This window comes from Sorex araneus, chromosome 8 (assembly GCF_027595985.1).
Source record: "Sorex araneus isolate mSorAra2 chromosome 8, mSorAra2.pri, whole genome shotgun sequence".
Taxonomy (NCBI): Eukaryota; Metazoa; Chordata; class Mammalia; order Eulipotyphla; family Soricidae; genus Sorex; species Sorex araneus.
In genome coordinates, this window is record NC_073309.1 from 44,335,960 (window position 1) to 44,349,879 (window position 13,920).

General features: G+C 57.5%; 1 protein-coding gene across 1 annotated transcript in view; it reads right to left on the minus strand.

Moving 5' to 3' along the window:
* Window positions 1-13,920, minus strand: part of FCGBP (Fc gamma binding protein) — a 71,773-nt gene that overhangs the window by 5,823 nt on the left and 52,030 nt on the right. Inside the window, exons 31-39 of the mRNA XM_055146437.1 lie at window positions 12,483-13,047; window positions 11,363-11,973; window positions 9,889-10,486; window positions 9,512-9,711; window positions 6,663-6,804; window positions 4,849-5,186; window positions 3,169-3,742; window positions 2,264-2,880; window positions 944-1,487 (exon numbers count right to left, since the gene is read on the minus strand). Of these exons, the coding sequence (XP_055002412.1) occupies window positions 944-1,487; window positions 2,264-2,880; window positions 3,169-3,742; window positions 4,849-5,186; window positions 6,663-6,804; window positions 9,512-9,711; window positions 9,889-10,486; window positions 11,363-11,973; window positions 12,483-13,047 (4,189 nt within the window). The remainder of the gene's footprint in view (window positions 1-943; window positions 1,488-2,263; window positions 2,881-3,168; window positions 3,743-4,848; window positions 5,187-6,662; window positions 6,805-9,511; window positions 9,712-9,888; window positions 10,487-11,362; window positions 11,974-12,482; window positions 13,048-13,920) is intronic.

The window sequence follows — 13,920 nt, forward strand, 5'->3', positions numbered from 1 at the left end:
TCACACGCAGATCTGAGTGCAAATTCTTTCTGTTATCTGCCATAGCTGGCAGGGCTCGGGGCTTCCTCCTGGCTCTGTGCTCCAGGATCACGGGCTGACAGGGCTCTGGGGACCGTATGGGTGCCAGGGGTCAAACCCAGGTTGGCTGCGTGCAAGGCCAGCGCCCTGCCTGCTCTGCTATCTCTCCTGCCCAGTGATTTCTGTTCTAGTAAGTTCATCTCAGCTCTCTGACCAAGCTGCAACTTTTTCTTTTTGGCGGGCGGGGGTGGGGGTGAGGGCGGGGAGGATACAACCACCAGTGTTTAGGGGCTACTCCCAGTTCTGTGCTCATAGATCCCATCCAGAGTTGCCCTGCAGGAACTGAGTAAACCTGGGCCTCCTGTGTACGAAGCAAGGTTCCAGCCCGCTGAGCTCTCTTGCTGGACAGATGCTATAATGTTTTGTTTTTGGGGGCCCACACCTGACAATGCTCAGGGGTTACTTCTGCACTCAGGAATTACTCTTGACAGTGCTCAGAGGACCATATGGGATGCCGGGGATCAAACTCCGGCTGGCAAATGCCCTACCCACTGGACTATCACGCTCCAGTCTCAAAGTGCTGTTTTTGTTTGTCTGTGGACCACACCCAGTAGTACCTACCCACTGTATTGCTCAGGCCCCACTATCTGTTTTTGTTTTGCTTTTGTTTTTGAACACCTGAACACCTGCTCTGTGTTCAGGCATCATTACTAGTGCTGCTCAGGGCACCATATGTGGTGCCAGGGATTGAACCAGGGCCTTGGCCAAAGTGGCCGCATGCAAGGCCAATGCTTGCCTGTGTCCTCTCTCCCGCCCAAAAAGGAGTGATCTGAACGGGAGCGCTGCAGGCCCTAAGCCACACTAGCAGGACCTTGTCTTAGAGTTTTTGAAGTGGGTGGGGGCACATGTGTGGGTCAGTACTCACGACAGAAGTCAGGACGTCTCCACTCGTCGATCTGGGCCCCAGCGGCCTGGCAGGCGGCTACGTAGGCGGCCACTGCTGGACAGAGGCCTCCCGGGTGGCCCTGTGCCTGGCAGGCATCCAGCAAACAGGCCTCAAAGTAGTGCTTAGGTGGCACGAGGTGGTGGCAGGGTGCCAGCGGGCCGTTGGGAGCTGAGATGATACCGCAAGCGTCGGGTCCAGCAAACTGTGCCTGCTGTTCCGGTGTGCACTGTGGCGGGCACGGCCCGGGCACGCACTTGTCGCAGCCTGGGGCACCGCCCACCTGCCACTGGCCGGGGTTCTTGCCCACAGCCTGTGGGTCGTCCGTTGCATTCTGGTTGTAGTTTCCGCACAGGCCACAGAGGGTGCCCTTGTACGCTGCGGGCACGCGCAGGCGCACGATGCTGTTGCCGTCATAGGTCATGGAGAGTCCGTTGGCAGCTGTCACCACCACGTTGTTGCCGCTCAGGTACGCCTGCAGGCGCGAGCCCAGCTGGAAGGGCAGTGCGACCAGCACGCCATCCACCTGCGGGCGGGACATGGACACAGGTTCGAGTCGCTGGGGTGGAATTCTGAGCAGAGGCCCTCAGACTTCGTGACCATTATGGGAGGGATGGTGGGTACTGATCATTATAATAATGATGATATAGAAAAGATGCCTCTGGCTCTCACTTGCCCTCTGAAGCAGTGATCTTATATATATTTTTTATTTTAACTTTTTGGGTCACGTCCGGCGATGCTCAGAGTTTATACCTGGCTCTGCACTCAGGAATTACTCCTGGTGGTATTTGGGAGTAATCACCCTATGTGATGCCAGGGATTGAAGCCAGATCGACCGCGTGTCAGGCAAATGCCCTACCTGCTGTAATATCGCCCCGGCCCCATGAGGCAGCGACTTCTTAATTTAAAAAAATTAAAAAAGAATATGTTGATTTGGGGCCACCCCCGGTTAGCCACGCTCAGGTTCTGTGCTCAGATTACTCCTGGCGGGGCACAGGAAACCACAGAAAGTGCTGGGGCTCAAACCTGGGCTGGCCTCATGCAAGGCAACTAACTACCTTACTCATTGTGCTATTGTTCCGGACCCAGCGGGTACTTTTCTTGGAATTTTTAATTTATTTTGCTTTGGGGGCCACACCTGGCTCCTGGCGGTGCTCGGGGGAACAACCTATTTCAGGAAAGACTAAACAAGGGCTCCGAGAGGTCATTGCTCCAAACCGTCCTAGCACAGGGTCTGCAGGGAGCCCCTGCAGCCTGTGGGAGGTGAGTGACAGGCCCCGGGGGTCCCCCTGGAACCCTCACCAGCAGCTGGCGGGGCCAGCGGGCGCTGACGGTCAGGTTGTGGTTGTAGATGTAGAGGCTGGCGCTGCGGGTGTAGCTCACGGCCTGGCTGCCGCGGTGCTCGTTGGCGACCGTGACGGTGAAGTTCTCCAGGCCCTGAGGCAGATCGTGGCAGGGCCCGCTCAGCAGGTACTCACAGGTGCCCTGGAAGTCGTATCGGTGCCCGTCCAGCGTGACGTAGTGGGGGTCGCCCCAGGCCTCACACTCAGCCGTGCTGACCGGGCGGCAGCCGAGCTGGCCGGAGGGCAGCAGGGCACATTCTTCACCCAGCCCACAGCTGGCGGGCGAGCAGACCACGGAGCTGCCACCGGGGCCGCAGCGGCAGCGCTGGGAGCAGGTGCTGTCGGCCCAGAATTCACTGCCAGCCTCGTGGTAAGAGCCGTTGGCCCAGCAGCCGCAGCCGCTGTCCAGGGGCACGCACTTGCCGGCGCTCAGAACGAAGCCTTTGTTACACTGGCAGCCCTCGACACAGGGGCCGTCGCACAGGGCGGGCCCGGGGGGCGGGACAGGAGAGGGGCAGCTGGCCGGGCAGGGGGGGCCGCAGGGCTCGTAGTGGCTGTTCTGGGGGCAGGACATCTCTGGGAAAGAGAGAGAGAGAGAGAGAGAGAGAGAGAGAGAGAGATTAGGAAGTGGGGATACTGGCGTGATGGTACAGCAGGGAGGGCACTTGTCTTGCAGTGGCCAACCTGGATTCAATCCCCACATCCCCGAGCACCGCCAGGAGTGATTCCTGAGTTCAGAGCCAGGAGTAACCCCTGAGCATCGCCAGGTGTGGCCCCAAAACAACAGTAAAAAGTCCCAGAAGGACTGGGGTAAAACTAACTAGACAAGACCCCCCCCCATCCCCGGTGCTTCCCAACACTCACCACAGCCAAGCTGCTTCCTCCAGTCCCCGAGGACCACCCCCGCGGCCTGGCAGGCGGCAGCATAGGCAGCCAGAGCCTGGCAGAGTATGTTGTGGGCTCCACCACCGAAGCACACATCCGTGACACAGTCCTTGAAGTAGCTCTCGGGAGGCACGTGGGCATGGCAGCTGGCGAAGGGGCTTCCGGAGCCAGAGACCAGGGGGCCGCAGAAGCCGGGGCCTTCATACTGATCCATCTGGTCCCCGGTGCAGGATGGGCAGGAGCCCTGACACTCGTCCCAGCAGAGTGGGTCCCAGCCGGGGACTCTCCAGCTGCCGCCCCACGCGGGGATCGAGGGAGCCAGGGTGCCATTGGGGAAGGCCTGGTCGTTGCTGACGTTGCGGTCCATGTTCCCGCAGAGCCCGCACACGGCATCATAGTAGCTGCTGGGCAGCTTCACCTCAACCCGCCAGTTCCAATCGTAGGTGACCTGCAGCCCGAAGTCGGTGACCAGCAAGGCATTGCCAGTGGTCTGGGTCACAGAAATGCGCCCGCCGGCCTCGGAGACTGGCAGGGCTGTGAGCACTTGGTTCACCTGGGGAAGTGGGGAGGGGAGGCAGAGGGTCACTCGAGGTGGGGGTGAGAGCTCAGCTCTGGCCACTGAGCTCCTCCCACCCCTCTCCCTGCCCTGGCAGGTTGCTGCTGTGGTCGCACAGTCGCTCAACAAACAACTCAGACAGCTGCTCGACAGTAGGCTCAGAGAATGGAACCTCAGTCTGGCTTCTGGAGGGGCCTCAGTGCCTTCTGACTCTCTCTCTAACCTCTCTGCTGTCCCGCTCCCCTTCTAGCTCTCTCTTTCTCGCTTGGTGCTGGCTTTTGAAGCACACCCAGTAGTGCTCAGGGCCTACCTCTGGCTCTATCTCTGCTCAGGGATCACTGCTGGGCTCAGGGGAGCATAGAGGATGCCGCAGATAGAACTTGGATGCACGCAAGGCAAGTGCCCTGCCCCCATACTCTCCACAGCCCTAGATCTCTCATTCTAGATTCCTCTCTCTCTTATTCTCTCTCCCTCTTCTCTGTATCTTTCTCACTCCCCTTCTCCCTCCATCTCTCTGAATTATGCTGCAGGTGGGAACATTTGCTGAGCCTCCCTGTAGGCCACAGCCTCCCTGAGAGGCAGAAGCTGCTCTAATCCCCCTTCTGAGATAAGGAAAACTGAGGTTCATGAGAAGAGCCTGGATTCAAATCAGGTTTCTAAGCTGATGAGGACCAGAAGTTCTCTGATTTGGTCCTGAGCAAAGGGCTGGGCTAATTGAACCTGCAAGTGTGTGAGTGTGTGTATGTGTGTGTGTGTGTGTGTGTGTGTGTGTGTTCTTGCTGTCTTCATTGTTGGCTTTGCTGGCTTTATTTTGTGCTCACACCTGGCAGTGTTCAGGGATTGCTCCTCGCTCTGTGCTCAAGAATCACTCCTGGTGGGCTCAGGGGACCATATGGGGGTGCCAGGGATCGAACCAGGGTCAGCTGCATGCAAGACAATTCTCGACCTGCTGTACTATCTCTTTGGCACCTTTTGCTGACATTTTGACTGAAGAGGAGGTAAAAAGTCTGGGGCTCCCATCGCTGTACCCAACACAGCCTCTCCTACCCTCCAGGAGTTGGGAGCCAGGCGGAAGGCTGCAGGGTTCCTCCAGCCAGACTTACCCGGACTTTGCCAATCTCATTTCTGTAGATGGAGATGTTGACGCCAAGCGTGCTCACGGTGACCTGCCTCACGAAGGACACGGAGGGGTTGCCACGGTTCTCGTTCTTGGTGGTGATGGTGAAGGGGGTCAGGCCTGTGGCAGTGCTTGTCGGGCACTCAGTGGTGGCCAGCACGTAGTCGCAGGTACCCTGGAAGTCGAATTTCCGGCCATCGAAGGACTTGTAGTGGGGGTCTCCCCAGAGCAAGCACACGGCCTGGTATTTGGGCACACACACGGCTTGGCCATCTTTCACCTGGCACTTCTCATGGGGTCTGCAAGTGACATTGTGGCACGGGTCTGGGGGCAAAGGAGAGAGCCTGTGAGGAGCTGCCCAGTGGAGGGCGGCTGCCCGCTACAACCTGTGCCAGGGAGGCTGACTCAGAGCGCCACCTGGAGGTGAGACCAGATTCCAGGTCTGAACTGCAAGCCCCAGACACTGGGGTCTGCAGCAGGTCTCAGCTGCAGACCCACCAGTGCTCAGAGGCTGCTCCCAGCTCTGTGCCTCCGGGTACCGTGTGGTACTGGGGATGTAACTGGACCTCCTGCCTGCAAAGCCTGAGCTCCAGCCTGCTGAGTCATCTCCCTGTCATGCCAGTGTCTAGACTTACCTTTGGCCCTTCAGACAGAAAGCTCTGCCTGTCCCTGCCCCAGGCTGAGGGTGTCTGACCTGTGGTCCAGGCCCTGGGCTGTGAGATGAGAAACCAAGAACTGGTACTCACGTGGGTCTGTGATACTACTTACTGGTACCACCCACTTTTCTAAATGAGCCCGAATTCCTCACCTATGTGTCCACGGATGCTTACATTTCCCAGGAGAGCTGATCTACATTGTTTATTTAGCCCGCAAGTTTCTCTCTCTCTCTTCCCTCTTTCTTTTCTTTTTTTTTTAAAGGCACATTTGTCAGTGCTCTGTGTTTACTCTTGGCCCTCTGCTCAGAATCACTCCTGGTGGTGCTCAAGGTACCATTTGTGCCAAGGATTCAAACCGGGGTTGGCTGCGTGCAAGGGAAACACCCTAACCCCTACATTAATGCTGAAGTATCAAGCCTTCAAGGTTCTTGTTTTTTCTTTTTAATTTTTGGGCTACACCCACCAGTGCTCAGAGGCTGCTCCCAGCTCTGTGCCTCCGGGTACCGTGTGGTACTGGGGATGTAACTGGACCTCCTGCCTGCAAAGCCTGAGCTCCAGCCTGCTGAGTCATCTCCCTGTCATGCCAGTGTCTAGACTTACCTTTGGCCCTTCAGACAGAAAGCTCTGCCTGTCCCTGCCCCAGGCTGAGGGTGTCTGACCTGGCCCCAGGTCTCTGCCTTCAAATTTGGAGCCTCCTCTGACTCTGGGAATACCACCATCCCCTCCTGCCTGGGGGTCCTTCGCCCTGAGGACCTGAGACCTCCCATGCCTACCACAAGCAAAGATCCTGGTCACCCCACCGGCAGGGTAAATACCTGTACTCTTTTTGTTTGTTTGTTTTGTTTTGTTTTGGGGGACACACTGGGCATGCTCAAGGGTTACTCCTGACTGCAACCAGGAATCACTCCTAGCGGTGTTCAGGGGACCATATGGGATGCCAGAGATTGAACCTAGGTCAAGGCAATGATATCCGTTGTATCATCACTCTGGCCTCCAATACCAGTACCCTTGCTCAGCTGCCAGACCAGCGCCCCACTTGCCCTGATTCAGGCCCCGCCCAGATCCTCCCGGGCTCCTCCCATATCTACCCAGGCCCCGCCCAGATCCTCCAGGCTCCGCCCCCGCCAGGCCCAGAGCACTGCACCTTTGCTGATACAACTCAGGACACCTCCTGAGGGCTTGCACACTTCATGCGGCTGGCAGCTGTGCTTCTGGCACACCATGCCTTTGCCACCGTGGCACACACACTGCTTCCGGCACTTGTCCAGGAGCACGGTCGTGTTTGGCTGTGGGTACAGAGGGCACCAATGTCAGGATTTGGGCTGACTTTGACCTCTCTGAGCTTCCAGGGCAGAGAAGCTTTCAGCAGGGTGACCCCCTGTCTGGGAGTGTAAGCACTGCTGGCCTAGGGGTCCAATTCATTCGTTCTCTCGTCCTTTCGTTCACTGCAGCATATCCACTAGGCACGTGCCCCAAGGAGAGAGAGGAAGCCAGGAGCTGAGCACAGCGCTAGGCCGCCAGCCACCCCAGCTCCGATCAGACCACAGCCCTATGCGAATGGCTTCATTCTCCATGCCCAGCCCTCCTCTGAAAGCTTCAGATGATGATCCTGCCAACCCAGGAAAGGGCAGTGGAGTGTATAAAATCGAGGAAACACGAAACGAAAAGGATGCAGTCGTTCAGGCTGAAGAGAGGGGTACAGAGAGAGGGAAGGGGTCTGGGAAGATGGTGATCATTTTTAAAGCCAAAGGATGGGCCCAGGGGCATTTATCACACGATACTCTCCGCCTCTGCATGTTGGAAGATTTTCATCACAAACAGTTTACATCTGTATGAAACACACACACAGACACACACACACACACACACACACACACATACCTATGAGGCACAGATAGCACTGACTGTTCAACAATATGAGGGAGGGGCACCAAGCCCCCTCTCTGAGCAGACTAGATTATCACTAGCTTTGGACTCCCCAAAACTTTACTTCTAATAGCCTGCTGTTACCAGAATCCCTGTTGATAGCATAAAGCTGGTTAACACATACTTGCTAATTTGGGGGAGTCTCCCTCAGTTTTATCCCAGTGGCACAGGAAGCCAGTCTTAGGGATTCCCAGCCAGCTGGGCTGATGGTTCAATGCTGGGGCTCGAAGATATGGAATAGATGGAATCACTCTGGCCCTGCTGAGCCATCCCGGCCAGGGTTACTGCCAGCAATTTTCAGGGGGCTGGATGATGCCAGAAACTGAACCGGGGTCCTGTGTCCACAAAGCATGTGTACTGTCTCCCCAGCCCCATTTTCTGCACATTTTGTGCTCAGGGAAGCATCTGCAGTTCTGAGGATGAATCAGGGCTGGTGATGTGCAAGGCAAGTACTTTATCCCCTATCCTTTGTCTTCAGGCCCCTATTTTCAACTTGGTATATATTCTTTTTAATTTATTATTATTATTATTATTATTATGCTTTTTTGTGTCACACCTGGCAAAGCACAGGGGTTACTCCTGGCTCTGCATTCAGGAATCACTCCTGGGGGTGCTCAGGGGACCATATGGGATGCTGGGAATTGAACCCATGGTCGACCACGTGCAAGGCAAACGCCCTACCCGCTGTGCTATCGCTCCAGCCCCCTATTATTTTGGTTTTGAGGCCACACCTGGTGGTGGTCAGGAATCATTCTTGGCTCTGCACTCAGTGATCACTCCTGGTGGGCTTGGGGGACCATATGGGCTGCCAGGGATCCATCCCAAATTGGTCGCAAAGAAGGTAAACGCCATACCCGCTGTTCTATCACTCTAGCCTCTAGATAATTGCATTCTTACAATACGTTTGGGCGAGGGGGTAAAGCTAACTGTAAACTATAGGGGCTGGAGCAATAGCACAGCCGGTAGGGAGGGCATTTGCCTTACACACAACTGACCCGGGTTTGAATCCCTGCATCCCATATACTCCCCCAAGCACCACCAGGACTAACTCCTGTTCGAAGAGCCAGACGTAACTCTTGTGCATCGCCAGGTGTGACCCAAAAAGAAAAAAAAAACCCACAAAACTAGAAGTGAGAGAAAACACACTTAAAAACACTTTACTTAGGTATTTGTTTTTGAAAATCCGCTTCTATGTAGATCCAGGCAGTTCTATCCCAGGTTACTTAAAGGTGAGAAAGTACCAAGGTTCAGAGAATGTGTGTGTGTGTGTGTGTGTGTGTGTGTCTGTCCATCCAGCACAGAGAAATGCCATCTGTGTCTTGGCCCCTGTCAATATTGTGTGTTTAAGAACTACGCTAGAGGGGTCCTGCCTCTCCAGAGCACCCACTCCTTTGAGGCAGATCAATTTGGGGGTGGTGCATACGCCAGCCAAAGGGAAAGGGCGCACTGGAAGCTGGAGAGAGATAGTGAGGATAACAGTGAGGATGGTGGGTGTGTCAGAGATGCAGCTGGCCTGGGATCCAGAATCAAAATGTGGGAGGAAGGGAGGGTTTGGGGTAGCAGAGCCGGGTGGGGGGCTATGAGAAAGCCCTTCCCACCAGCAGGGACGGGGGAGCATGAAAGATGGACGGGGTGTGGGGAGAGGCCCCCAGGAGACTCTGTGGATGGCTATGGGACGGCTGAGCAGGTGGGGGGCCTCTGCCCTGTGTCTGCATCCTCATCACCCCACTCACTCTCCGTGGCACAGCGAGGCGGCTGCCCTTGCAGCACTGTCTTTCTGGGTCCCCTCCCCCTACATCTCTTCTTCCACTCTGTGTCCCTTTTGATCCGACCCTGTGGCAGGCCCTCGATGATCTGAATCCCACATTGCGCCCATTTAATTCTCCAGGATTGCGCGCCCATGTGTTTTCCTCAGTTCCCCAAGCCCAGTCCGGCCTCGGAGCCTTGGCCCCCGCTCTGCCTCTGCCCACCCCCTCCCCACCAGCTCACTCGCCCCTCACACCCCCCTCGTTCTTAGGATCCAGCTTCAAGTCAAAGCCCCGTCCTGGGCCCAGCCCACTCTCTCACCTTATAGTAGATGCCGTTGTGGTAGCAGCCACAGTCCTGTGTGGGCACGCAGTCCTGACCACTGTTGAGAAAGCCAGTGTCACACTGGCAGCCCTCAGCACAGCTGTCGGGGCAATTCTGGGGCTCGCTGAGAGCGGCGCACTGCAGGGAGCAGGTGTCTGCACAGATCTCATAGTGGCTGTTGGGGGGACAGGTCATGGCTGCAAAGAGAAGGGAAGGGCCATGTGAGTCCCCGAGCGACAGAGAGGGTGCAGGGCCTGGGGTTCTCCCTTATTGTGTGTCTTTTCCTCCTTCCCCCCACCCCACCTCCCCGGCTCTTGGGCTGGGTCCCTCCCCACCCCCACCCCCATTTCCCTCCTCCTCTGGCCCTCACTCACGGCAGAATGACTCGTTCCTCCAGGGCTTCACTTGGCCCCCTGCGGCCTGGCAGGCACTCACATAGTCCTGGATGCTGGAGCAGAGGATGTCTTTGTCCCCATTGCCCGCGCACATGTCGAACACGCAGTCCTGCAGGGCCCCCTGAGGGTCGATGAGCGAGTGGCAGGCAGCCAGTGGCCCGTTTGGCTTGGTGAGGAAGCCGCAGAAACCGTCCTGCTGGAACTGCTGCTGCTGCTGGGGTGTGCACATCTCACCCTCCCCGCAGTCCCCGCCGGGCTGGCAGGTGGTGGGGGGCGGCGGCAGGCATGGCGAGCCGGGCACCTTCTGCTCCCACGAGTTGCCGAAGTCGTTGGGGTTGCTGGCCAGGGAGCCATTGGGCTTCTGGAAATCATCCTTGGGGTCGCCGTTATAGTCGCCACACAGGCCGCACAGCTGCTGGTAGTAGCTGCCCGGGACGGTGACCCGCACGTTGTACTTGAGGTCGTAGGCCACGCGCAGGCCGAAGCTGGTCTCGATCACCGCGTCCTTGCCGTGCTTGAAGATATGGATCTTGCCGTTGTCCAGCACCACCGGCAGGTTCATGATCACTCCGTTCACCTGGGGAGGGAGATGTCAAGCTTCAGAGGGTGCCGTGGGAGCCCGCAGACCTGAGGCCCAGCTCCTGACTGGCCCTGAACATCTGGGGACCCTCACCACACAGAGCCTTGATTTTCATACTTGTTAGATGGCATAATAACAAGGTTTTTAGTGGTTCTGCTTCGTTTTGTATGTTTGGGGTCCACATTCAGCGGTGCTCAGGGATAATTCCTAGCTCTACACTCAGGGATCACTCCTGGTGTGGCTCAGGGGATCATATGTGGACCTCAGGGGATCACCTGGGAAACAAACCGGTTTGACATGTGCAAGGTTAGCGCCCTACCCGCTCTACTATCACTCCAGCCCCAATATCAGGGTCTTATGGTGTTTGAGTGGTGGCCCCCAAATGATATACCCACCCAGAACCGCACGATATCACCTTGTGTTCCTTTCTCTTTGCAGGGCAGCACACCTGAGACTATTCTATGGAGAAGGGTCACTGTCTGCAGTGCTTGGGGGATTATGTGGTGCCAGACCCCACTAGGCCTGGAGGATGGAGTGAAAGGTGGGAGATACCAAAGGGGCTAGCCAAGGAACGGGCACAGGGAGGCAATGCACCACCGGTGCAGGTCCAAGGGTCTCTCCCTAGTCCATGGAGCCCTCTTTGGCTCTGAGCCAAGCCAACCTCGGCTCCTTGAGACATCAGGCCTCACTCTCCTGCCACTGGGCTGGGCATGGCCCTTGGCCTGCCCCTGCTCCTGGCTCTGATGGCCCCGCCCCTCGCAGCAGAGGCCCCGCCCATCACCCCTGAGGCCCTGCCCTTCACCCAGAGGCCACGCCCTCAACAGAGGCCACGCCCCTCACCCAGAGGCCCCGCCTCAAGGCCCTGGTGCTCACCTTGACCTTCCACAGCTTCTGCTCCAGCCGCATGGTGTAGTTCCCTACAATCACGGTGATGGCCTTGGTCACGCTCACGCGGTTCCCGTTCCAGTGCATGTTTTCCTGCAGGACTGTGAACTGGGGCAGGCTGGGGACCTGCGGCAGGCCGGGCCGGTCCTTGCACGTGCTTGCGAGTACGTACAGGCAGGCGCCCATGAAGTCGAAGCGGCGGCCATCGAAGGTGGTGTAGTGGGGGTCTCCCGACGCCTGGCAGGTGACTGAGCCCACCGAGACGCAGCCCAGCGCACCGTTGCTGGGCCGGCAGGCCTCGTGCGGGCCACAGCTGGCGGCCTGGCAGGACACCACGCCGTCCTGCTGGCAGTGGCACAGGGAGCTGCAGTTGGGGCCGGGGTAGAAGGTGTGGCCGGGCGGGTAGTAGGCGCCCTGGTAGACGCAGCCGCAGTTGTTCCGGGGCACGCAGATGTCGCCACTCAGCACGAAGCCCTCGTCGCACACGCAGTCCTCGTGGCAGTCCTGGCCGCAGCCCCCGGGCACCGGCAGCTCACCGCAGGACAGTGGGCAGCCCGTGGAGCACAGCTCATAGTGGCTGTGGGGCGGGCACAACATCGCTGCGGGGAAACAGGCCATCGCCAGTCAGAACTCACACCCCTGCAGGTGCCTGACCCCCTCGCACAGAAGCTTTGCAGCCGCAGGGAGCCTCTGAGTCCGGGAGGCTGGGGAAGGGCTGGCAAATTCCAGCATAACCCACTGGTTTGTTTATGGCTTTTCTGCTGCTCCTCAGAATCTTTCCTTTTTGTTTTGCTTTTTGGGGGGACCACACCTCACAGTGCTCAGGGCTTACTTCTGGCTCTGCACTCGGGGATCACTCCTGGTGGGGCACAGGGGACCATATGGGACCAAACCCGGGTCAGCGTCATGCAAAGCAAGCGCCCTACCCAAGGTACTATTGCTTCCTCTCCTCAGAAACTTTATAAGCCTTAGTTTCTTCATCTGGATAACGGGCATAACCATAGTTGTGACCTTCTACGGCTACTACAAGAATTCAGCTCCATGGTATTTATAGGTTCGTGAATGAGGGACAAGGTAGGAGCCCTCAGTGGTCCCTCCCGATACTCACGGCAAAAGCTCTCGTTCCTCCAGGGGTACACGGTGATCCCGGCAGCCTGGCACGCAGCAGCGTAAGCAGCCAAGGCATCACACAAGGAAGAGTCTCCAGGCACCAGGCAGCGGTCATAGACGCAGTCATGCACAGCACCGAGGGGGTCCAGCACCGAGTGGCACTCCTGGAAGGGCCCGTTAGGGTCGGCAATGATCCCACACTCCGTATTGTTCGCCAGCTGCTCAGCCACCAGGCTCTCCAGGTCGGTACAGTTGCCGGGCTCAGAGGCACCGCAGCCTGGCGTGGTCTCTTCCTGCCAACTGTTTCCAAACTCCAGAACACTGGTGGTCTTGCCGCCACCTCGCAGGGTCAGCTCGTTACTTGCGTCCCCATCGAAGTTCCCGCAGAGCCCACACAGGGCCCCGGCATAGCTGCTTGGCACCTTGGCGATCACCCGACTCTTCCAGTCGTAGGTGACTGTCAGACCGAAGTTTGTGCGCACCACGGCATCTTTACCTTGGCGGTAAATGTGTATCTGCCCGCCAGCCGCCTGGTAAGGCAGGTAGTAGAGGACGCCGTCCACCTGGGGAGAGAGGCAGCAGGGCCAAGGGATGAGGATGTTCTTTTGGGCCCCCGAGACTTGGTCCTGCCTCAGAGCCTTTGCACATGCTCTTCCCTCTGCCTGGTGCCCTCACCCACATCCATCTTTCAAATGTCAGTCTAAATCTAGATGCCTCTGTCTTCCAGGCTCTCTCACTGGCCTCCCCGCCCAGGGTCCTTCTGGGCCAGCCACACTGATTTTCTTAGGTTTTGTTTGTTTGTTTTTAGGCTATACCCAGTGATGCTGGAGCGACTGCACAGCGGTAGGGCGTTTGCCTTTTACGCGGCCGACCTGTGTTCAATACCTACGCCCCTCTCGGAGAGCCTGGCAAGCTACCGAGAGTATGGAGCTTGCACAGCAGAGCCTGGCAAGCTACCCGTGTGTATTGGGTATGCCAAAAACAGTAACAATAAGTCTCTCAATGAGAGACGTTACTGGTGCCCACTCGAACAAATCGATGAGCAACGGGATGACAGTGACAGTGACAGTGACCCCGTGATGCCCAGGGTTCACTCTTGGTTCAGTACTCAGGAAACACTCTTGGTGGTGCTTAGAGCACCCTTTGGGATGCTGGGGATCAAATCTGGGAACCCAGGTCCACTGCATGCAAGGGAATCGTTCTCCCCACTGAACTGTTGCTTCGGCCCCCTGCCCTGGCTTTCTTGCTCCCGGGGCCAGCCTCAGGGCCCTTTTCTTTTGCCAACTATATCCTGGTCCTCTTCGCTCCCAGCTGCTTCCCCTCTCCTCCAGGAGGGAACTTAAACCCTGGCCCTTTCCCTGGAGAAGCTGCTTCACCAGGGCTCTGCCCTATGTCCGCACCCCTGCCACCCTAACCACTCAGCCATCCCACTCACT